General features: G+C 38.2%; 2 protein-coding genes and 1 pseudogene across 13 annotated transcripts in view; 1 reads left to right on the top strand and 2 right to left on the bottom strand.

Moving 5' to 3' along the window:
* The window catches only part of CSPP1 (centrosome and spindle pole associated protein 1), a 191,875-nt gene that overhangs the window by 104,600 nt on the left and 61,579 nt on the right, over nt 1-25,696 (bottom strand). For 4 of the 11 annotated variants that reach the window (XM_033842686.2, XM_033842687.2, XM_073794469.1 and 1 more), the window contains exon 1: nt 4,510-4,680. The exons of 3 other annotated variants lie outside the window; for them this stretch is intronic. The gene's annotated coding sequence lies outside the window, so the exon portion shown is untranslated. Of the gene's footprint in view, nt 1-4,509; nt 4,682-25,696 lie in introns of those variants that run through there. 4 more of the 11 variants (XM_019925218.3, XM_033842689.2, XM_019925219.3 and 1 more) reach the window with 2 other exon arrangements.
* On the bottom strand, nt 5,694-8,031 carry LOC109548302 (eukaryotic translation initiation factor 4 gamma 2 pseudogene; annotated as a pseudogene).
* On the top strand, nt 8,176-24,315 carry COPS5 (COP9 signalosome subunit 5). Of its 2 annotated transcripts, none has more exons than XM_004310563.3 (8): nt 8,176-8,466; nt 10,759-10,993; nt 11,963-12,091; nt 12,759-12,824; nt 13,353-13,438; nt 18,603-18,714; nt 22,214-22,362; nt 24,076-24,315. In XM_004310563.3, exons 1-8 carry the CDS (start codon nt 8,324-8,326, stop codon nt 24,158-24,160), a joined length of 1,005 nt encoding a protein of 334 aa, XP_004310611.1. In that variant the 5' UTR covers nt 8,176-8,323; the 3' UTR covers nt 24,161-24,315. The 2 variants fall into 2 exon arrangements, with proteins under 2 accessions (XP_004310611.1, XP_019780786.1); XM_019925227.2 differs by having other exon boundaries at nt 8,336-8,474.

Raw genomic sequence — 25,696 nt, 5'->3', positions numbered from 1 at the left:
TAAAGCAAAACCCAGTCAAAATAATTTGCAGAGGAAAAAAAAAAAGATACGAGAAAAAAAGTAGTAAACAATATCAAATGCAAGAGCTAGAGAAAAAAGCATCCACTGAATTTAATGTTTGGAGGACAATAATAATTTGTAAAATGTAGAAAAGCAAGTTTTACCTAAAAGAAATGTATTGAAACTTATATCGGTTAAGTAGTACATAACGTGAACTTCATTCTATTATTTACTTCCAAAAAGAACAATGATTTTAAAATATGGCCTTAGCAAAATATATTACAAACCAAGAAAAGTTAATATACTTTAGCCATTTTTAAAGTGCAATTTGTCACAAAAGATTTTTCCTAGTAAAAATTCAAAACAGTTCAACAGCAGAGTTTTCAAGTTAAAGAAAATCACTTCTTAAAATCCCCTAATTTCCCTAAATATTTTATGTCTGAAAAAAATAAAAGATAATGGTGGGATAATACATATATAATAATATAATTTGCTACAAGATTTCATGAAGAATTTAAACAGAAACGTCATTAAATCTAAAAAAAAAATGTTTAACAGGCCTCTTTCACTCTGAGCTATCTAACGTCTGTTAACAATTATTAGTTTAACATGTTCACTTCTTAGTTTTAACCAGACTTTGAATTTATAGATACTTGAATTTCCCTGTACTATAATAATTTAACATCAATTATAAATTCTAGAATTGATTTCACATAACAGTAATCACAGCAATAAAACACATTTTTAAACAGTGGTAGTGAGCATAAAACATGCCATAGCTAAAACATGAAATTTATCAGATATAAGTACATATTTAATTATTTCTAATTTTGCCCTGTCTAATCCGATTAGAATATAGTATCTCTAATACTAAATTGAAGAGTCAAAGATACTAATAACCTTTCTCCTGGCAATGCCCTCCAGACAAAGAATACCAGGAACACTACTATAGTTAAACTAGTTGGATTTATTACTCATTGCATTGCGAGACGTCAATGCCCACCATGGGGTACTCTGGAGTATCTTATTAAGAAGGTGTTAGAAAAGACTTGCAGGTTTGGGGCTTGTATTAGGTGATTTGGGGGAGGGTTTAAGGGAGCAGAGCTCTGCTCAGGATTAAATGCTGTCAGGAAGTGAGCGTAATTCTTTGATTGGACATCTTAGTAAATCTCACCCACAGCGAAGCTGTAACTAGGTAAAGCAGCAGCAATCATAATCAGTTGGGAGAGGTATCTGGCATTTTGTGGCTGGGACAACATTCATGTTTCGTCTATGTTTGGACATAACTATGGAGTGGTACTGTTTTTCTCTTGCTCCATCATGGACACAGAGCAACTTTGTCTGATGTTGATTTTCTGTGCAATTGCTTATCTTCAACAGAAGAACACCAAGACTAAGCAGTATTGTCAGGCCAGTTCCCAGCAACATCAAGCCCTTGGTGATAGTACAGGCCATCCTCTAGCTGTCATGGCCATTTTTCTCCTTCTCACTCCTAAACACATGTGACAACTTATATAAAACATATTTCAACTACAAAATTATTCAAGAATTACTTAATGAATCACAGAAATTGAATTAATGGATACAACCTAAGTACAAAATAAAGTAAGAATGTTTACAATTTAAAGATTAAGTTATAAGAAAGATCAGCTTAAGGAAACCTAAATGGGATTCTTTATTCTTCACTCTACAATATAACATCACTCACACTTTTTCCAAGATATTATTACCAGGTTTTTTCCCCCCTAGTAGCTGTGTACATAGTATGTAGATGATAAATAGTTTTCAGAAAATCAGTTTAACTGAAAGACCTATTGAAACCTATTTGAAACCAATTTCATGACTCTACGTGATTGACCTCAATGTGTTCCTTAACCTCTCTATCCCTCAGTTTCTTCATCTGTAAAATGGAAGTATCTACTCTAGAGTTGCTATGAAGAAAAAATGATACAAAATGTATGGCACCTTTGACACTTAGAAATCAATAAATCATAGCTGTTTTATTAATTCTCATTAGGGGAAAGGAATATTCTAAGTACATTTTATTGGGTTAACTCAGTTAAAGTCTTTATATACATCAGTACTCACTTTTTTTTAAAAAGCCTCCAAAATACATTGGGATTCAAATAGACAATAATTGATACTTGTTTATCATAATCCAAATCAACATCTTTAAATCTTAAACTTAGGCCCTTCGTGCTTATTATATAGATGAAAATATAAGTAGACCAGAACATAATCATTCTGCAAAGCCTGAGTCAATCTAATAAACAGAGAGGATCCAGAAAGAACTGAGTATGCCCAATTCCTTTTCCCAATCTCACCAATCACAAAGAGAAGGGGAAATGTTGCTCCCATCCTTTGCCCTCTCCAGTGAAATGCAAATTTCCACCCCTCTATAGAATTAGGAATGGAAAATAACTCCCATCCCAAAGGTGGACACTGTTCAAGATGTTAGGGGGATGAAAAGTATAAAATATGATCCTTGCCCTCAAATTTGGGCAAGATTATGTCCCCTGTCACAGTGGCTCAGTCTAGCCAGACTGAGAGCTAGGGACTGATACCCACCCATATAGGACCCAGTAGCAGAATCAAGAAAACAATTTGAATAAGTCTGGAATTCAGAGTAGAGTCCAGGTTGGAGAAAAAAGGGTTAACAGTTTTTTAAATAATCTTTAAAGCTATAAAAGAAGAGGTTGTCAGGAAAGAGACCCTAACATAGGAGAACAGAGTAGCAGGGTGTGATTACATATGGCTGTGGGGTGCAGGGGGAAGCCTGTGAAAAAGCCTTAGAAGAAAGAGAGGGAGGGATGAGCTGAACCAGAACTATGTTTCTCATTTCCCAACCATCTGGAGATCTTTCCACCAAATGAAAGGTGCCCAATCTTTTTCTCCTGGCAGATGACATCCACATGAGCAACTTCCAAGGGCACATACAAATTTTGACAAAACCCTCTAAATGTTGCTAAGAAGTAAATACCATGTTACTGGGGGGAGAAAGGAGGTTGAGGATCAGGATACAGAGAGAGTGCAAATATATAAAGGCACAACTAAGTCTGTTAGCAGCTGTTAACAATACATCATTAATGGTGACTAAGGACAGTAACATAAATTAGATAACCTTTGGTTATGCAAAATTGCCAAAACATTTATTCAAACACTTCTATCTCCCACTCTGGAAAGTAATCAGAACTTAAGTGAGAATGACGTTAAAGGGATAATCTGAAATCTTCTCAAAGTTTGAAATAGTTAAATCACATGTCTAAAAACTTCATTTGAGAAACACTATACTGAAAGCACCTGTTTTCAATTTACCCTATCAATTTACCTCCCTTCCGGTAGGTTATCTGTACTGCAGGAGACCCAAAATTTCATCCCTACGGAGCATTCAGCATAAACTTAACCAGCAGAAAGTCAGTTTACTCCTAGTAAGAAAAAATATGCAGAAAAGAAAGCAGCAGCCTATTGGTTACCATGGGATTCCTTTTTGCTTGTCAACATGAAAAGCCATTCTTTCATACAAAGTCGAACCTCTCTGAGGATAATTGGCTTTTTACAAACTCATATTGGTTACTATTTGGCTCTAGCATCTCCTGAGGTGTTTAGAAACTAGGTAGTGGTTTACTTTAGAAATTAGTCTCCCCCCAACAAAAAAAGAAAGAAAAAAAAGAAATTAGTCTTCCCAAAAATCTAAGCTAAACTTCTTAATCCTATAATCTTGAGAGCCACCCCCTCTCAAAAGATGAGTCCCATTGCTAACATCTACTAAAAAAGGGATTCCAATCCCAGGTAACAATGCCAAAATCAAGACAATTAGAAAGAAGAGGTTCAAGCTCAAGGAGCCGAAGGGAAACAGGATTAATAACAGCACCGACCTCACAGGGCTGTGGTAATTAAATTTTACTTGCAAAGCAAATCACTGAGAAGCAGCGTTAGGTGCACAAGCACTCAATAAACGTTAACCACTAACCCGCACCGAGTAAAAGGAAAGGTGCTTCGGAGGCTTAGCCAAGCAGCGGAGGGCGGCTGATGGGGAGGCAAGGCACGAAAACCGAGGCACAACTGGTCTGTGGGCACTGTGGGTGGCGGCTTCCTTAGGAAGCGTCAGCGCGTTGTCAGGCAACCGGGTCTCAACAGCACCCGAGGCGGTGGCTGCAGCTGCGGCCCCGGGGTCCAGACCCGTGTCCAGACCGCACAACCAAGGCACCGCCCCGGGCCGGCATTGCAACAGCGAGACCCTCACGCACAGTGAGCCTCGTCCCGGTCCCGGGTCCCTCGGCACTGCTGCTGCTAGACTCCAACCCCGTAACTCGGGCACCGCCCCTAGCCCGGCGGCCGCGAGACCTCAGTCGGCGGGGAACCGCTACCTCCACCCCAACCCCGTTACCCCATTCCCCGGGACCTCGGCCAGCCCGGCCGCCGCGAGACGTACGCCCACGGCGAAGCCCTGCCCTCTCCCCAGGGCCGAGAACCCAGCCCCGGCCACACCCCACCAGGCCCGCTCCCCACCTGCGGCCGACGGACTCTAACTCAGGAAAGCGGGCTCCCGGGCTTGCGTGGGGGAGACGCACAGCGCTCCGGCGCGGCTCTTCGCGGTCCGAAGAAGTGGCGGCGGTCGCCTAGCGCAGAAACAGGGCGACTGGCTGCCTGGCCCGGACTCCACCTCTCAGGCCGAGCCCTCCGCCCGCCCTTCGCCAACGGCCAAGCGCGGCCCCGCCCCACTACGGCCGCGGGGCAAGGCCACGCGTCCGGGGGCGCCCCCTGCCGACCTGGAGGCCGCAGGACGCCCGGCAATTCGCAGGGTTCGCCTATACCTGGCCTGGGTACTCAGCCACCTGGTTCCCCTGCTCCGCCTGGAGACTGTTAAACCGTGGGGGACACGTCCCCAGGCTAAATTGATTCTGTCCCCTCCAAACCTTCCAAGCCCCAGCCGGCCTGGGTCAGAGCTTGGTGGGGGGGCGGGGGGCTGGGGCGGCGGGGGAAGGGTAGGTTTGGTAGTGATAGAAAAACTGTTGGCATACCTCTCCGGGTCATCACTGCTCTCCCAGCAGTCGGGTCAACGTTTTGTCCTAGGCTTTTACTACTAATTTCAACATATTCAGTTCACCCAATATTTAGTGGCCATATACTACCGCTAGAAAAGAGATCTCTAGCTTCCCAGGACAGTGGGACTAAGAGTCCTTTATCTTAAGTTACTTTGTATAAGGGTTTAAAAGACAAATTATCTTCAAATGTAAGTTAATGTCAAAAACCTCAGGTGGGTGTGTGGACTCCATAATTCTAATGGTTCATAATTCTAAACCATACGGTTTTTTTTTTCAAGTATCACAATGTTTATTGATAGATACAAGTATATATAGTATATATATATAATATATCAAGTATATATACTTGATAAATTAAGTAGACTTAATTTCAATACTATAATAAGAGGGAGCAATTCAAATTCCCACCATCTGTTTCACAACCACAAAGACCACTTCAAGGGCATTTACGATCTCTCAAAACTGATCAGTTTTGTGCAAGTAAACCATGTTTCTTTTAAAAAGACTTGTGCACTTGCCCAGGCTCAAGGTTATTAAAATCTAGTACATAAAACCCATCACTAAAAAAAAAAAAAAAAAAACCATCACTAAAGGTAGAAATACAGGCAATATACTATTACGGCAGCAACTATCAATTACAGTTAAGAATTTTTCTGTAACAACCAAATGGATAATCAAATATTGCAACAACTCAAGTATTACTGAGCAAAGTGCATTTCTACAGTATTCATTGTTGCTCTTCCGTTTTCTAACTTAAAACAGCCTATGATAACTGGCAGCAAAGGTCCTTGCAATAGACTGCCTCCGCCTGAGAAATTACAATGTAATTACTGCATGCTGCTAATATACTATCTAAACATTGAAGATACTCCTAAAATATTTGATGGTAGACTATGATTAAGACATTACACTACAAAAAAACCTTATGCAGAAGGAAATACTAACTGATGTGCTTTAAATATTGTGAAAACATTACAGTGGAATGAATTTTCACAGTGGTTAGGTCAAGTGCAGTTACATCACAGCAACAGTATGTTTTGCACAACTTAAGGCTTTGGCTGGTTCTTTTAGTCAGCTTCTTCCTCTGATTCTTCTTCAGCAGTTTCTAGCCAGGTTAGCCACTGATTCAACTGGAACAAAGCCTTGCCTTTCCCTGTAAACTCTTGGGTTATATCTTCTTTCCAAGCCAAGAAAGCGTCTTAAGTAATTTCCATGTCATAGAAGTGAAAAAAACGCAGAGTAACATGCCTTTTGGGAAGTTGCTCTTGTATCAGTGCACCTGAAGCGCATAGAGGGCAGTGACTTGTAGCTCAACGTGATCATGAACGAATTTCTGCATTACTGGCTTGTTTTTCCTGCTCTGTTCTTTGGAAGGAGCAGAGGAAGACTCTGTTTCATCACTGAGTGGGTTTACTTCACTAGAAATATAAGATGCTAGGCATTAAGATGTTCACAGATCTTTTACCTACATGAAGTTTGGAAGACATGTTGTCTTTAATCCACTTATATATGGTTTGAGGGGATGGATCCAACTTTATTTGCTTTAACAGTTCCTTCTCCAATTTGAGGAGTGGGAATAAGAAACTCAGTCCCTTTCCTTCCAAGATCTCCAACATGCGGTCCTTATTCTGATCAATTTCTGGGAGCATTTTCTGCATACTGACGTTGCTTTGTTGGAAAAGCTCTGTTAACCATTCTCGATCTTGTAAGTTAGCTAACTGCTGAAGACAAAGTAAGAAGAGAGGAAAAATACTTTGTATGAGGGTTTGAAAGACAAATTATCTTCAACTGGACGTTAATGTCAAAAACCTCAGGCGGGGGTGTGGACTCCATAATTCTAATGTTTTTGTCTTAACTAAATGTCACACAGCTTTTTAGGAGTAGCGGATACAACTCAGAGCGGAGTGCCCTGCACTCTGAAGCTTACAGTGAAAAAAATACTTCCAAGTAAACAAATACATTATTTCAATGCAATGTAACAGTTACAGAAGCACCTACAGACATTTAGAGACACCGTGGAAGGAAGATTACTGGAGAGAGAAGAAAGTCAAGAAAGACTGCATGGTAGAGATCGCTGAGCTGTGTTTTTAAATATTAATATGAGCTCCCAGTCAGAAAAGTAAGGGGAGAGCACTTCAGGCAATGCTGACCACTTATGCAAAGTTTCAGGGTAACTAAAGAAAGATGAAGCGGGAGAGGTGAACTGTGATGCTTTTTTTCCTCTTTTTTCCCAGCCAAAACATCCCTGAACATCTGTGGTAGGTGTTACGGATAAAACAAGGAATAAGAGACCTGGTTCCTGTGATTTGGAGCTTGGAATCTAGTGTGGAGTGGGGGAAAGCAAGAGAGGAAGAATACCAAAAAGCAGCAAATAAATGAAACGGTTAAACACTGTATTAACTCTTGGATGACAACAAATAGTCCCCTAGACTAATCTGGCCTCGGGGACAGAGGTGGTTCTATAGATTAGTGCAGAAGATTAAACTGTGAACTATTTTAAGAACTGGGTACCGGACACTTTCAGTACACCAACAGCTCGCATAGATGTTACTTTTTACAAAAGCGCCAACCGACATGACCACAGCGATCCACCAGTTTCCACAGCCCCCTCGGAACGCCAGAGTACGGCCCTCTAGAGAAGTCTAGGGCCCGGCCAGCACGCGCCCTCAGGATTTTACTCATGTGCAGTGATTCACGTGTTATTCTCTCAAAACCAGCATTCAGAACCACTTACATGTCAGTTTTTCCACAGACATCCTTTATTTTTTCTAAGTCTTTCAACAAACTTATTTCGCTTAAAGTACATACACCCACACAAAAATGCTTCTCTCCCCCGTGCCAGCTTAAGGATCCACCCATTTTTAACATGGCGGAAGCCGAGCCTGCGCAGTCCGAACGAATTCCAGTTTCTGGCATAACGTTACATGCCCTTCTTCCGGTGCGGGAGGCTATACCATTCCCTGCGTAATCACCGTTTTTGTCCTAATTCACACGTACAATTTTCCAAGATCATGCGTTCTCATTTCAGCCATAAAAAGATTCCTCTGTCTCTACTATTGCGTAACTGCTGTTTATACCGTCGCGTTCTCGAAGGACCCCCGCCATTCCCGAATGGTCCGTACCAACTTCACCTCCGGTGCTAGGTGTCATGGCGGCCTCGAAAGTCTAGTGCGGGTTTGCACCTGTGCTGGGGCGGGCCCGGAGCCCACAACCGGAAACCCAGCGAGGTAAAGTTGCGTCTAGATTGTGGAGACAACAGCTTCTCCGATTCCTCGGCGATGGCGGCTTCCGGGAGTGGTATGGCCCAGAAAACGTGGGAATTAGCCAACAACATGCAGGAAGCCCAGAGTATCGATGAAATCTACAAATACGACAAGAAACAGCAGCAAGAAATTCTGGCGGCGAAGCCCTGGACTAAGGAGTGAGGAGGTCCCTGGCGAAACGCAGGGGAGGGCGGGGTGGCGGGAGTCTAAGAGACCCAGGGGGAGTGGGAGTTGGAGGGGATAGAGAGCTTGTCTTTTCATGTGCAGGGAGGAGAAAGAGTAAGCGTCTGAGAAATTTTGCTTTACCTTTTTATCCCCGCAAGTAGAGCCTAAGACCCTCCACTGGGGCTTGGTTGATTCCCCTTTCTGTCTCTTTTACCCGTTTGCCTTGAGAGAATGGAAGAGGAAAACGACAAGCGGTGATTTGGGCTTTCACTTCTCAACACCCGTATTGTCACAATATGCTCCACACTCTGCCTTGAACCCTGTGTCGATATATACTTTGTTGGGATCTTCCGCCGATCTCAGGCTGGAGGCTGCAGCTATCTTCTTTATCTCAGGCTGGAGACTGCAGCTATCTTCTTTATCTCTTTAAAAGCTAGCCTATAATCTTTTAGATCTCTAATTGTTTTTTGATTGCTGGTAATTATTTCAGAAACACAACGAGGCTCTGGTCAGTATCCCAAAATGTTACTCCACCAGTTCACATAAGCCAGAAATTATATCAAAAGACCTTAAGATTCTTAGCCCCTTAGCAAAACTCCTGTGTCCCTGGGAGTGATTACAGGTAGAGGATTCTTTACCCACAGCATTTATCCTTTTCTGAGAGCAGATATTGTTAGGGAGAGAGTAAAAGGAGCACAGTCTCTCTAATGGATAGACAGGAAAGTAGTGGTCAACAAAAAAAAAACATATTTCATCTGTCTCAGTTTTTTACAAGGCAAACTTTAACTGTCAGTATTCGGATTCAGCAACGTTTACTGAGTAATTACTACGGGCTGAGCATTGAGCTACGAATTTCCATGTCATTAAATCTTCATGACAACCCAGTACTGTATTTTTATTCCTTTTTTGCATATATGAAAACAAGCAAATATAGTAAATAACTTATTTCATGATTACACTGAGGCAGCGAACTCTTAAGTGAGCAACAGTCAGACCTAAGATCAAATCTCACAACTGTCACTAATTAGTTGATTGACCCTACAAAATTTACTTATCTTCATTTTTTTAATCTGTAAAACAGAAATAAGACCTACCTGGTTAATTATGTCATAAAGATTAGATGAGGTCATGTATAAAAAAAGGTCTAGAATGTATGTAATAGAAGCACAATAACTGTGTCTGTCTTTTTTTCCCCAGTAGATAGAGGAGCGAAGATTTTAATTCATATCTTGACTCCCAAGACCAGGTCTCCATATTTTTCAGTCGTGATTGAAATCTGTGGGCAGACATCTTAAAAAGGCTTCTCAAAGACACTGACCACTCTTTACAGACTGGTTAGTTTGCCTGGTTGTCTGCTATTTCTATAACAGGCTGTGCACTTAGGTTGATATAGCCTGTTAAATATTTGGAAACTATCAGCTTGCCTCACTGTGTGATTGTATCTCTAGTTATATTCATCCTAGCTGTCTTGAGCTCCATCAGTGAGACTGAAATGTAATTTTATTCAACAGTAGTTTGGTCACATCCACAGACGACAAACTGAAATAGCCATCATAGTAGAATTAAAGATATTAAGGCTACATTTTGCATTTTGAGGCTAATACCACAGAGAGAAGCCACAACCTTCAACACACTGTTCTTTGAGAGTACTGTAAAAGATTGGTTAATAATGCTAATAACAGCCCGCACTTAAAAAGTTTTAGTATGTGTCAGGCACTAAGATAAGCACTTTATATACGTTATTTCATTTACTCCATTTCCTCCTAACAATAGCTCTATGAAAACAGGCACAGATGTTAAGTGGTTGTCTCAAGGTCACAGCTAGGACATGGCAGTGCAAGGATGCAAACCTAGGCAGATGGATGTCAGAGCCCACATTCTTAAGTGTTAGGCCAGAAGGTTAGGCCCAAGAGTAATGAAGCACAGCCATCCAACCAGATTCAGAAACCGAGATTTGGTGATTCCAAAAGTAATGGAGAAAAAGTCTATTGAACTGGTCATGTAATTCCCTCCTATCTACTTGAATAGCATATTTTAAAACTATTTCATACTTTTCCCTTCCCCCCGTGGGAAGTACTTTGCCACATTATGACATGTTTATCATTTCCATCCCCCTTCCAGAACTCTGTCCTTTTCTACTTCCTTTTTCTTTCCCACATTCTACACTTTCTCCCCATTCCATCAATATAAATTCCTTCAATACTTATTTGTTGATCTCCGCAAAAACTTGTATTGAAATTGTACTTATATAAGAAAGTTAATTACACCATGCCTTTGTTTTGTAGTCACCATTACTTTAAGTACTGCAAAATCTCAGCATTGGCTCTACTGAAAATGGTGATGCATGCCAGATCAGGAGGCAACTTGGAAGTGATGGGCTTGATGCTGGGAAAGGTGGATGGTGAAACCATGATCATTATGGACAGTTTTGCTTTGCCTGTAGAGGGCACTGAAACCCGAGTAAATGCTCAGGCTGCTGCATATGAGTACATGGCCGCATACATAGAAAATGCCAAACAGGTAAAAATGCTGTTCCTTAAAATTTGGTAACTGCAAGAGTCTCACAGTTACTTTTGAGTTTCTAAATTTAAAACTGTTCTCTCTACATTAAAGTTTATATTTTAAGTTACTACATTAAAGTTTATATTTTAAGTTATTCTCAACTATATATAATGTATATGAGATTAGCATGGATTTTTTAAAATAAATTTTCACTCAGGAGAATAGATCTTAAAAATTCTCATCACAAGAAAAAAAAAATTTGTAACTGTGTGTGGTGATGGATGTTAACTAACTACACTTATTGTGGTGATCATTTCACAGTATGTACATACATCAAATCATTATGTTGTACATCTGAACTAATATGTGTCGATTATATCTCAATTTAAAAATTTTTTTACAATTCTCACATTCATTATGTGTGTGTGTGTATTTAAAGCCAAAAATTTGGAAACAACCTAAATGTACCTGGATATCAAGATGATTAAATCATCCATACAATGGACTGCTAGCCAGCCTTTAAAAAAAATAAGAACTAGTTATCTATATATTTATTTATATGAAACAAACCCCAGAATGTTTTGTTGAGTGAAAAAGTAAAGTGTAGAACACTGTAGGTGGTATGCCATTGTGTGTTCTTATTAATCTACATAAATGCAAAGACTATATATTCTATATGCAAAGAATAGCTTTAGAAGACAGGTATGTAAGCAGCTGCCTACAGTAGTAACATCTGGGCTGAGAAACTGGTTGAGGGGGAGGAGGTGGTAAGGAGACTGAATAACCTTATTGTACGGGTATCTTATTAATTTTGTGCCTTGGGCATGTATTATCTAAAATATATATTTTTTTAAACTTAAAAGCAGCATATGCTTTAACTATTCTGAATACTATTATTTTACTGTAAGACTGTGTAAACAGACAAATCACAGGTGTCTCTAAGATTAAACAGGAACTTCAAGCTCTTTTGCCCTCTTCATTTGTTAGGTCGGCCGCCTTGAAAATGCAATTGGCTGGTATCATAGCCACCCTGGCTATGGCTGCTGGCTTTCTGGGATTGATGTTAGTACTCAGATGCTCAATCAGCAGTTCCAGGAACCATTTGTAGCCGTGGTAGTAAGTATTTTTACAACCACTTTTAATTAATTTTCATGAAGATTTACTAAAGCAAGTATACAGAGAAATAAAAACAGTGTGGTAAAGAGCAAGGCTCTGGTGTCAGTCTGCCTAAGCTTGAATCTGAATTCCACCTCTTTGTAGCTGGAACTTTGAACAAGTTACTTAACCTCTCTGCATCTCTTCCCCCACTCTGTAAGATGATGGGTATACACAGCATCTATATCTCAGTTCCCTGCACATAGTAGGCATTCAGTCAATGTTGACTGAATTGATTAAATCAGGAATTGCTAGAGCAGCTCTTGCACTGCTCAGTGTTTTAGATGCAATCCAGGTTACTATGAGGAAGGTAGAAATTGTTCATCTATTAAAGAAAAAAAAACTTGAAAAAGATGAGCAAATCTTCAATTAATACTCTTAAATAATATAATAACTAGATCTAATCTCTAAATTAATGATGAGATTTCTATACTTAACCATTCTGTTGAACTTCCATGGTTTTTCAGTTTGGTTATTTTTTTCCCTATTATATGATTATTTTTAATTATGTGTGTGTGTGCATATAGTGTTATATGTACATAGGTATTTCTAGGCTTATAATGTTTAAACAAATAGAAGTATATAGTGATTTTATAATCAGCAGATATTAAATATATCTTTCTTGTAGATTGACCCAACAAGAACAATATCTGCAGGGAAAGTGAATCTTGGAGCCTTTAGGACATACCCAAAGGTAATTTTAAAAATTATAAGTCCCTATAGTTTTTTAAATTTTAAATATGTGATTTATTTTTAAAGATGTGTTATGGTATCTCATTTTGTCCTAAAATAATTTAACAATATTTACAAAATAGAAGTCCAACTACCACAAATTGCCCTTAGCAAAAGACAATACACTTGTGCTGCATATTGTTAATTTTATTTCAAAAGCAGTCTTCATTTGTTAATAAGTATTTGTATGTCCATGGCATTCTGATGGGTACTAGAGAAACAAGTTAAATCCATCTACTTCCTTCCATGCAATCTGAATTAGATATGAGCAAAAGTATGTATCACCTGAGGACAAGAAAAATGAATCTATAAGCCAAATCCAGCCTTCAGCCACCAAATGGGGTTGAGGGAGGGTATAAGCAACATAATATTTTGGGGAGTATTTGGCTCCCCAAAATTAATGTTTCTATAAATAGAAAGCTGCATAGAAAATATGTTTTTCCTCTGTTTTGTTTTGTTTAAATCTTCTATTTTCTTCATTTTTGTTTAGGGCTACAAGCCTCCTGATGAAGGACCTTCTGAGTACCAGACTATCCCACTTAATAAAATAGAAGACTTTGGTGTACACTGCAAACAGTAAGTAATTTTAAAATGTATCTGATGCCAAAATCATCATAAGAAACCTTAGAGATCATCCAGACCAAGCCCCTAATTTTATAGATAAGAAAAAAAGTTCAGATGAAATGCATTTCATAATCTTTTAAAATAATAGTAAGAATATACAAATTTAGGATGATGTTTAAATTTTATTAATAATTGTTTTAATCTAACATGTTATTTACCTTTCACACATACATAAACACTTTATCAATGTACCAGACACTTGGCCCGTTAATGAATTTAACAGTTGAGAGAAGTTGTATTCAGGGCCAGCCTGATACTGGCATTTCTGCAGCCTTCAATGTATCCAGTTTCCACTTAGCAAAAATTCTCCCCAAACAGTTTCACTCCAAAAGTTAAAGAAGCCATACTAAAAACTACTTAATTGTATACTCCTTTAAAATAGTGAATTTTATGGTATGTGAATTATTGTATACATCTCAATTTTTTAAACTGCTAAACCAATGAAGACAGTCATCTCCACCTTCTAAATGTATCTTACCACCTCTCTTACTGTCACCTTGATCCAAGCCACAGCCATCTGGAGCTTAAATCAAAGCACTAGCCTTCTAGGTGGTCTTCCTCTTTCTGACCTTTACCCCACCCCTTAAAGGTCTTTTGTCAGCCAGACAGATTCTATTAAAATGTGAGTTAGACCATGTTCCTCCTTCTCAGAATAACTTCCCGTCTCACTAAGAATAAGATCTATAGTGCTTACCATGGACCACATAACCCTATGTAGTCTAGCTCCCACCATCTCTCTGAGCTCATTTCCTGTCACTGAGCCTTTGCTCTCTCCATTCCAGCCATAGTGGCCTCATTATGGTTTATCAGATGTACTAGGCAGGCTCCTGCCTCAGGGCCTTTGCACTTGCTGATCCCTCTGCCTGGAGCATCCTTCCTTATTTCCATGTGACTCACTATTTCAATCAACCAGTGTCTGTTTAAGGGTCACCTTAACAGAGAATGTTCATTGATCACCCTATTTAAATTAGCACCTTCTTGTCACTCGGTGTTACCTTTCCCTGCTTTATTTTTCTTCTTAGCACTTGTCACCACCTTATATGTTTTTGTTTTGTTGGTACTGACCTCATTAGAATGTGAACTTCATGAGAGTAGAATCAATTCACTGCTGTATCCTAACATTTAAAATAGGACATGGCACATAGAAGGGTGGGCACCCCCCCAAAAAAAAGGAAAAATGTTGCCTAAATGATTACTAGTGTCCCTTTGTCCATACCTCCCCTCCCACTTCAAGGAATACCTTAACTACCCATGTGCCACTACTGCTTATTTTTGTGTTTAGAAATTCTTAGAAAATTATAGAATTTCTAAAATTTAATTTTTAAATAGATCTGGTTTTCAGTCATCCCTGACATACTTCTGGAAAAAAAGGATTCTGTTTTATTTTTCAATGAGAGGTTTGGAATTAAATCACTTAGTTTGCTCTACTGAAAAGAACTTAAACCATTCCTGTTTGAGAGAATTGCTCCTAAGCATGGAAACACCTTTGCCGTGATACTTTAATTTTCAGAGTTAACAATTTTTTTCATTTATATTGAGTTGTGGTATCAAAAGCTTATACCTTTAATACCTGCTCTACTTCTATCACCACCAGCAGCAGCTTTTGAAACAAAAAAAGACTGCGGGAGTCTGTGCTTTCTGTATCCAAACAAATCTGCATTTCCTGTTTTTCTGAAATATAAGCCTATCAAAGAGGAGTTACTGCATTCTAGCTACCTGCACTGCTACAGCGTAGAATTTTGAACCTGGAATTACTAGGATATTCAAAGATACTCTCTTACTTAGAATCAGTTCCTAAATAAAGAGTAAACTTTTTCATAGGGCAAATAAGTTGCTTAATTTATTTTTATTTCAAATCATTAATGAAATATAGTGCCAAGTTGAAAGAGCAGGGGTTTTGTACAGGCTCATTATATATCCATTTCCTAACTTATTTGACAATGAGCTATTATTTGTAGTTTATATTGATCTTTTTTTTTCTTTTCTACATTAAATTCTAGATCATAATCCAAAGTTTGTTTTAAACATAGAATCTAATATAGATACTAAATATATTTAACTTTGAAGAGGCTTAGTAAAAATAGGACACAAAGTGTTTTTTAAATTAGCTTGTATGTTATCAGTGTTATACAGGCACATAGTTTAAACAGTCAAATGGTTCTATGAAATTTATTATAAAATAAACAATCTTGTACCATTTCCTTTTGCATCTCCCAGAGGCAGTCACTTAAACTATTATAGTTATTCTGTTTAAGTATTTACCCCCGTATCTTCAGACAGCATGCTGATAGTGCTACTTCTTGATTTTCAGTTCTAGGCAGTATCTATTATTGACTTCCCATACAGAAGATGAGGCTTTAGCTCCACGAATAATTTTGAATATTCTCCTTGTTTTCAACTCTGCTACTGAGATTTGCAGCTAATCACTACATAGTAGACCAAAAATTTTCATTGCATCAACCTACGGAATTAAAACAGTAATAACATTAAGGTGGTCCATATATTTTAGAACATGAAAGTCTATTCTAGACCCTCAAGTTTGAGTTCCCTTATTTTCCATCCTTTATAAATCTAAATATCTGTTACTGTGCTCATCCTCTCATGTCTTTTTCCCTCAAGTATCAGAGGTACAACCCCTCCTTTCTAAAACTGACCTTTCCACTTGAGCCCCTGCCTCCTCTCCCCATACCTAACCCCCTCAACTCCCAGGGCCTCACTTCTTAAACAATGTCTTAAATGTCTACACTCTGGATATAACAATTAAGACCGTGAGGTTTTGATAATAGACATAACTTAACATATCCTTTTGCTGCTACTTTCTAATTCTGTGGCTTTGAACAAGGTCTTTACTCTCTAGAGTTGTTTCTTCGTCTGTAGAATGGGAATAATAAATCCTTCCTTGTATGGTTGTAGGAAAGAATAAATGAGAATGTATGTAGAGCACCAGGACATAATAAGTGCTCAAGAAATACACTATTCCACTTCCACATTTCACTATAGCTATGTCCCTTTCATATACACATATGCATGGATATCTTAATCTTGAACAAGCCTTTACTTAGAATTATCTTTAAATTCTCACTCTTTTTTTATTTCTTCACTCCGGAATTGAATGAACAAGAATTTTTTGTCGTATCCATGTGTGCTTATCTTTTACACCACCAACCTGAGTGTAAGCCTTTATCTCCTCACATCTGCCACGCTGCTGTGGCATCCCTTGTGGTATCCCTGCCTCCATTTTGTCTCCTTTAACACATCTTACCACAGCCAGCTTTCTAAACCACCTCTTTGGCTATATCATTGATCTGCTCAAACACTTCTATGAGTCCCAAGTACCTAGAAGATCATTTCTTAGCCTTTTATGTAATGTCCTCTGCCAGCTAGACCCCAACATAGCTTTCTAGGTTTCCCTTCACATAATTCTTCTGCTCCTGCTAAACTGTCCAGGCAAACTGATTAATTTATTATTCCCTTCACGACTTTCCTTTTTGTGAGTCAGTGCTCTCTGCCTAATACTACCTCCTCGTTCTCAGCATATCCACACTATAGACTCATGTAAGGGTTACTCTAAATTCTGCCTTTTCCCTGGGGCTTCTCAGGCAGTTCTGTCTATACTAAGAGTACTCATTATCTCTAACATTCAATTGGCAGGTGATTAATTTTAAATATGCACCATAGCACCACTTGTTATTCAACATATATCATTATATATTTAACATTTTGTGGATTCACCCCACATTTCCCATAAAAATGGTAAGCTCCTTAAGGTAAGCAAGTCCCTTGTGTTTCTTTGTATCCACTGATGTACAGAACATAATGAGATATTTATTATTTTTATTTATTTTTTATAAATTTATTTTATTTATTTAATTTTGGCTGCCTTGGGTCTTTGTTGCTGCGCGCGAGCTTTCTCTAGTTGCAGCGAGCAGGGGCTACTCTTCATTGCGGTGCACGGGCGTCTCATTGCAGTGGCTTCTCTTGTTGCAGAGCACGGGCTCTAGGCATGCGGGCTTCAGTAGTTGTGGCTCTCAGGCTCTAGAGCACAGGCTCAGTAGTTGTGACACACGGGCTTAGTTGCTCCATGGCATGTGGGATCTTCCCGGACCAGGGATCGAACCCATGTCCCCTGCACCGGCAGGCTGGTTCTCAACCACTGCGCCACCAGGGAAGCCCCTGTGATATTTAAGTATTTATTACTTTAAAAAAATATATATGTTTCAGGGCTTCCCTGGTGGCGCAGTGGTTGAGAGTCCGCCTGCCGATGCAGGGGACACGGGTTCGTGCCCCAGTCCAAGAAGATCCCACATGCCGTGGAGTGGCTGGGCCCGTGAGCCATGGCCGCTGAGCCTGTGTGTCCGGAGCCTGTGCTCTGCAACGGGAGAGGCCACAGCAGTGAGAGGCCCGCATACTGCCAAAAAAAATTTATATATATATATATATATGTATTTCAGACATTTAACCAAATTTTCCTTGCTATCCCTGATTATAAATTAGGTACCTTTGGAAGCAGCAGTAATTCTTTTATGTGGCTTAAGGACCTACCTTAAAGTTTGCTTTTCCAAAAAGCAGTAGGTCCTTATTAGGGGATTAAAAAGGAAGGAATGGGGAGTCCACATGACATTTTCAGGAGCTTTTCCTTTGTTTTTGTTTTTTAATTTTTATTGGAGTATAGTTGATTTACAATGTTGTGTTAGTTTCAGGTGTACAGCAAAGTGAATCAGTTATATATTTTTGATATTTTTAAAAGCCTAACAAAAGTTATAGTTGACCCTAGAGAGGTAGTTCATTAAGTTTGTGTGCTATTGGCCGGAATTTATGAACTCAATGACATGGATAAACATGTCATTCAGAAGTGTTGATTAGTTCTTGATAATTTCTTGGGAATTTCTGGGCTCTACAGAGGGGAGAAATATAACAACAATGTTTATTTAGTTATCAGATTTGAAACCATACCCCTAAAGAGTAAGGAAACCGTGTTTACCTGTTATTCTATTAGACTAAAAATTAAAATATGACTATTTGGATATGAAATGTAATTCACTTAAATTTGGCCATAACCTTTATATGATGTGGTTGAATTTTTTTCACTCACTATATTTGTGCTTTTGTTTCATAGATATTATGCCTTAGAAGTCTCATATTTCAAATCCTCTTTGGATCGCAAATTGCTTGAGCTTTTGTGGAATAAATACTGGGTGAATACGCTGAGTTCCTCTAGCTTGCTTACTGTAAGTACTATACTTGCAAAGAATGTGTTTGAATTTTTTATCAATCTATGTAAGTTGTTTAATATCTGAAACTCTTTTTCATGGAAAGGCTATATCTGACTTGGCCAATATATTAATTAGGCCTGGGGGCAGATTCTATATGACCAGAGGTGGATTGTGATACTAGGCCAAGCCAAGATCTGTGTTGTGTACCACTGAGACTAAGCCTAATATATATACAAATATAGTGGCCAGATGAGGGTGAGGTCTCCCCCTGCCTTGAACAGACTTACAGAGAGAAAAATACAAATACTGTTTTTTGTTGTGTATGTCAGGTAGGTCTCTGGTTACAAGTGACAGGAGACCCAACCAAGCTGGCTTAAACAAAAAAGAGAATCATGTAAACTGCAAAGTGCAGGAGTAGGGCTTACTTCACGCACAACCTAAATTTGCATTCAGACAATATTATGAGGTCTTGGTCTTCCTCTCTCAGCTTTGATTTCAAGTCAGTTGGCTTCAGTTTCAGACTTCATGTGAAACCAAGATGGCAGCATTAGCGTAGATCTCCCAGCCTCTCAGTTTCACACTGAAAAGACCAAGGTACACACATAGCCCCACATATTCCCAGGCAAAGCCGCATTGTGTCTGGAGTTTTGTAGGTCACATGCCCATCCTTAAACCTGCTCTGGGTGAAGGGCATGAACACCATGAGTTCATGGGCCAGGGCAAGTGCTTTACTGCTGGGCTGGGGTAGAAGAAACTCTCAGGAGCATGTGGACTAAGAATGTCCTCAGAAGGAAATCAGAATATCACTACCTTAAAGCAGCAGATGCTAAGCAGAAAAAAAAAAAAATAGTAGTGAATATATCATTAAAATCTAACATTTAGAAGAATATTTATTTAACAAACTTCTATCTAGAGCTTAGTAAGGAACAGTTTTGTTTTGGATTTTTTACTTTTTTTTTTTTTTTTAAAGTAAGCTACTTCATATAGCACAGTATAACATAGTGGTTAGAACCACAAAATTTGGAATAAAATAAACTCAGTTCAGAAACAACTCTGCCACTTTACTAGCTGTGTGTGACCTTCACAACATTATGTAATGTGACTAAGCTTTTCTAGTCTAATGATAATAGTACCCACATTGTTAAGTACACTGAGATTATATGAAATATTTTATATATAAAGTAATTAGCAAAGTACTAGGCATATAGTAAAGCCTCAATAAATTGTTTGTTTGATTCATTGTATTCATGGGAAAAGACCTCACTTGAGCATATTTACTATGGTTTTAAATATAATTCTGACAAGCTTCCTGTTCTTTCTTTCTTTTTTTTTTTTTTTTTGCGATACGCGGGCCTCTCACTGTTGTGGCCTCCCGTTGCGGAGCACAGGCTCCGGACGCGCAGGCTCAGCGGCCATGGCTCATGGGACCAGCCGCTCCGCGGCATGTAGGATCCTCCCGGACCGGGGCAGGCGGACTCTCAACCACTGCGCCACCAGGGAAGACCCCGTTATTTCTTATCCTCAACAGTCAGAAATAGCAAATTAGAAGGAAAGAGAGTGATCATAATAGCAAACATTTATTAAATGCTTCCTATGTACCAGGCATGGCTAAATGCCCCATGTGTGGTGCTTCCTTAGAGGCAAGTATACTAATAGCAGCCAGAAGTGACACATGATGGCAAGGGGAGGAAACAGTAAGACTGGAGCTTTCTGAACCTTTGTATAAAAGCATACAGCTCTGGGCTTCCCTGGTGGCACAGTGGTTAAGAATCCGCCTGCCAATGCAAGGGACACGGGTTGGAGCCCTGGTCCAGGAAGATCCCACATGCCACGGAGCAACTAAGCCCGTGCGCCACAACTACTGAGCCTGCATGCCACAGCTACTGAAGCCCGCACACCTAGAACCCGTGCTCCGCAACAACAGAAGCCACTGCAATGAGAAGCCCACGCACTGCAATGAAGAGTAGCCCCCGCTCGCTGCAACAAAAAAAGCCCATGGGCAGCAACAAAGACCCAATGCAGCCAAAAATAAATAAATAAAATTAATAAATTTATTTTAAAAAAAAAAGCATACAATCCTGTTTACTCAGCCTGTGGCTGTCCCTGTATTCCAGAACTGCATATATTGAGGACATTAATAATCAAGAAAAGGTTAAATTATATTTCCTCCTTTTTGTAGTTTTATACCTAGTACATTGCATTACTAAGCATTCTAAGAAAAAATATATAAATATATGTTCATCTCTTTCCCCAGCTAAAGCATGTAATCTAAAAGCTACAAGAAAAAATTTATTTTCTGATTTATATTATTTCTCTGTGTGTTTGAAATGTAATTGATTTATTTTTTCATTTTAATAGTATAACTCTTTCTGCCATCCTACATTTTTATTGGCTTGAGCTAAATCTTCCAAATGTGACATGGTCTACAGATATTAGTGTTTTCTCCAAATCTGTGGGGGAGAATGTATTGGTGACCTAAACCATTTAGATCCAGAATATAATTGCATCTTTTTAAAAATATCATAAGTTTGTAAAATCATTGGAAAGCTGGTAGCATTTTAAAGGGCTCTTTGTAGTAACTATGATGACAGCAAATAATGTTTTTAAATGTCTTGTGATTGAACTGTATTTCCTATACACTATTTTACAGACTGAGCAAATAGAATAAAATAAAGATATTCCAGTAAAATGTTTTTTAAAAATATTACAGTTAAGTATACATATGTAATTATTAATTTTTTTGTTTTTAAAATGTATGAAATAGTAACAGCATATATAATATTTCAGCTTACTAAATGTGGGTATCCCTGTGAGTGTACAGCAATACTCTAAAATATAACTATGGCTATAGCTAGGTGGAGGGATTGGAGGTATTTCCTTTTTTTTTTTATACTGCTCTACATTTTCCACATTTTCTGTATAACTATTAATTTTATAATCAGAAAAGCTAAAACAAATGTAATTTTTAAAATACTGTCATAAATACTAATTCTGGAAGTTCAACATGAAAAAGTAACAAAATTAGCTAACAATTATTAAGGCTTCACCAGGTGTCATTGACAGTCCTACGAGCTTTATATACATCACTTCACATAGCTTTAAGATAGAAATTATCACCTTCCTCCCCCATTTTCACAAGAAGACTTGAAGGCACAGAAAAGTAAAGGAGTTCTCCCAAGGCCCCCCAGCTAATCTGCAGCAGGCCAGAACCTGGAGTCAGATCTGTGTACTTCAAAGCCTCTCATAATAACAAATATTAGATTTAAGCAGTCAAAAAGAACAATTCCAAATTTAATCTTGAAATTATAAAAGGTGAAAAACTCTACACTTGAACTGCTTGAGCTTTGGAATCAGTTTTTGCGAGTATAATTTGACTTCTTCCTTCACTGACTATCCACTTAGATTTCATAGTGGAATTATTTGTAAATGAAACGTTCTATATGGAAGAAAATTTACATACTTTTTTAATGATAGACTAGTATCATATATTGACACAATATCATTTTCCCCACAGAATGCAGACTATACCACCGGTCAGGTCTTCGATTTGTCTGAAAAATTAGAACAGTCAGAAGCCCAGCTGGGACGAGGGAGTTTCATGTTGGGTCTAGAAACACATGACCGAAAGTCAGAAGACAAACTTGCCAAAGCTACACGAGACAGGTAAGTTAAGCAAATCTATTCCTACCTCTAACTTTTTTTCTTTCAAGATTTTCAAATAACAGGATTCAAATTCCTTACGGTTAAACTTATAACTTACAATTGTACCTGAATATTAACTTATTTGGACCTTTAAGAGTTCTCAAATGCAGGTTTTGACTTTGAAAATTTAGGAGACAGTAGGTACATTAAAGGCTGTTAAGGGTCTAGGTAATGTTATGAAAAACTTGCAGTCACCTTTTCCAGGTTCAGCTAGAAAGTGTAAGAAAGAAAACCAATCCATTGCTGGATCTTTAAACAAAAACAAAAACAAAAACAAAAACAAAAACAAAAAACCTTGCAAAAGGATGTCCTCAGCTATTCTAACCTAATCATCATCTGAAGGATTAAATTAGGATTTAAGTTTATCAAATTTCAAATTTTTATAAAGTTTTAAACCCCTAAATATCAGAGAAGTGATTGTATCTCTCTTATTTTTCTGAAATAATCCTTTATACAGTAATTGAGTATCCCAAATTTCACTACAAGAATTTGTTAGGAACAAAGTTGGGCTGTGTTCTCTGATAACCCATGAAATAATTATGTGGTCCTTCAGATGCATACAGGATTGGGAAGACTACTAAATAACATTTACTTTCACAAAAATTTGAATTTTAATGTGATAATTAGGGGTAGAGAGGAAAGGAAGACTATGTTGACATCTATGTAAACCAGTACCTTGGTATCCATTTTAAGAAAAACTGGACTAGTTGATAGGAAAGAAAAGAGAGAAGGGAGGGTGCAAAGTGTATTAGGAGTAGAAGCCATCTTGGGTTAGAATGATCTCATTCCCTTCTTCTCCATGGGTTTTTAAAAGGTATAGAGGTAGTAGCCTGGATAAAAATTACATTTTTCTTTGGCATTAGGTCTTACTTTTGATACTTGCTCTGAGTATGTCATTTTGCTCATCCGTCTTTACATGTGTCTGATTTTTTAGTGTCTAATTTTATCTGCATTTACATCTTGATTTCTTATGAAGCAAAAATTTCACTGTGGGAATGTAGTTATGTAAGAAGAAAAGTAGGAAGGAGGAAAGTAGTAGTACAAAAGTAGAAAATTTTCCTTCTGGGGATAACTTTACAAGAATTGCATCTCTTCTGAATTTTGGTGGGTTTTTATTGTGTTTTTTTGTTTTTGTCTTTTTATCAATTTTAAAATGTAAGTCCTTCACCCACTAATCTAACTTTGGCTTTGAATTGTTTGAAGGATGTTTGTGATTATTTCAGGGAAAAAAGCATAAGATTCATTAAAATCATTTTTAAAAATTATTCTAAGTAATGAATAACAAGGAATAGCAGATTTTAATGTAACATTGGAATCAATCTATAATTATAAATTATAAATAACTTCGGTAACCTTCTAAAACAGAACTTTTCCCAAACCTTCTGACAAATAACAAAATTAACTGTTATGAATTATATCAAATTTTACATTGTCATTCTCTTGGGAAGGTGTTAGTAAGTAGTGAAATGATCAAAAGTCATGCAGAAGGCTAAAAATCACTATAGTATACTATAAAGAGTAAACTATAAATTGGTATAGTATATTTTGTGGAGTATGAATAGGACCAAAAATCATTATTTGGGTGCAAGGATGGAAATGGGGGAGGGGGGATTTGCATGTTTGAAATAGTTCTCAGTTCTTGTGACATTATGTGATGTGTTTTTTTCTTTCCAGCTGTAAAACTACCATAGAAGCTATCCATGGATTGATGTCTCAGGTTATTAAGGATAAACTGTTTAATCAAATTAACATCTCTTAAAAAATCACTAAGTAGTACTTTTGCCTGAAAGCCAGTATGAGAAAAATACTCAAGTAACACTTTGAAACCAGTTACCAAAAATCTGATTAGAGGAATAAGGTGCTCTGAAGTATCCTAAATATTAACATTCTATAATAAAATTCTTTAAAATAAAATGGTTCTTTCATTGTTTTGTGGGAGGGTTACATTATTTTTCTAGTATCCTTTAATGTTCTTAAATATGAGAGAAAGAAATATTGTTAGAACCTTTCTGTTTTTTAAAGTCTTGCCTATATAAATTAGTCAAAAGATTGCAGCATTTCACTGCCATATTATCAGAGCCACTTTTCAATTTGCCTAAACCTTCTTTTGATAGTCTGTTAGTAAAAATACAATTTAATGTAACATTTTTATGTTCCTGTGAAACACTGTCACACCATAAATTATTTTCCTGAAAATCAAATAACTTAAATTTGAGACAGAGCCTAGCACAGGTATCTAGTCATTCAAATATTCACCAAGTGCCTTTACTGTACCAGGCCTGGTTTTACTCTCGAGATATTCTGAACAAGACAGACCTGGCCACTGTCCTCACAGAACTTCCAGTGGTGGCTAAGTTAACAAGAACCTAAGTATACTGCTGTGAAGGGAGAAATAAAGTGTGCTGGGGAACTCTCAGGAGGAACACTTACCCCAGAGAGGAGTTACCCAGGTAGGCTTCCTGAAGCAAGTGACCTGACGTTAAGCTGAAATTTGAAAGATAGGAGGACTAGCCAGAAAAAGCGTTAAGAGAAGCTATTACTTTCTGAACAAAGAGTACAGCAATATGTGGAAGGCCTGAGGCAGAGAGCAAGAACTTAGAACCTTCAAGAACTGAGATTCATTTAGATCTGAGAGTGTTGAGTAGTACGTGGGGAGAGACAAGAGATGACTTTATTCATTAAGATGAGCATAGATTCTGCAGGGGCCTTTTGGACTTTATCCTAACAGCAATAGGGAGTTAAAAGAGTTTTAAACAACAGAAATGTACTAGACGGATATTTCTAAGAGCACTCTGTTAAGAAAGCTGTGGTCGAGGGCTGGATGAGATCAGATGAGATGCTTTGTGGAAATAAAGACTGAGAAGAGGGCCCAAGATATGGCAAACATCAAATTTAAAATGGTCAGAGGAAGAGGAGACCACAAGAGGTGACTTCACATGTGGCCCAGAGGTCAAGGAAAACAAAGTCTAAAGGTTTTTGATTAGATTTAGCAAGGAGGGGTCTTTGGTAAGATGAGGATGCCAGTTAACATTAGTATCCAAATACTTTCTCAGACAGTTGATGATATAGTAGCATTTTTGGTCTCATTTTATATCCCTTTAAATAAAAGCAGGCATCCCAATTTCAGATGGCTCAACCTCACCTCCATTTTTAGGCCTTTTTAAAAAAAAAATCATGACTGCCTCCAGTGAGCAGCTAAAAGCTGTGTTTACTGCCACAGCCTTCAGTGATACCAGCTCATACCGAGCCATTCGATTAGGAACAATAACAAGCTCACTGAGGTTTCTCTGACAGA

This window comes from Tursiops truncatus, chromosome 17 (assembly GCF_011762595.2).
Source record: "Tursiops truncatus isolate mTurTru1 chromosome 17, mTurTru1.mat.Y, whole genome shotgun sequence".
NCBI lineage: Eukaryota > Metazoa > Chordata > Mammalia > Artiodactyla > Delphinidae > Tursiops > Tursiops truncatus.
The sequence above is the reverse complement of the archived record's forward strand: the minus strand, read 5'-3'. Positions and strand labels throughout refer to the sequence as shown.

Bases quoted from the DNA above. Each gene is read 5' to 3' on its own strand.
- COPS5 (XM_004310563.3), top strand. From the start codon at position 8,324: ATGGCGGCTTCCGGGAGTGGTATGGCCCAGAAAACGTGGGAATTAGCC. The intron at 12,825-13,352 runs GTAATTTTAAAA...ATTTTTGTTTAG, and splicing joins CCTTTAGGACATACCCAAAG to GGCTACAAGCCTCCTGATGA. The intron at 18,715-22,213 runs GTAAGTACTATA...TTTTCCCCACAG, and splicing joins GTTCCTCTAGCTTGCTTACT to AATGCAGACTATACCACCGG.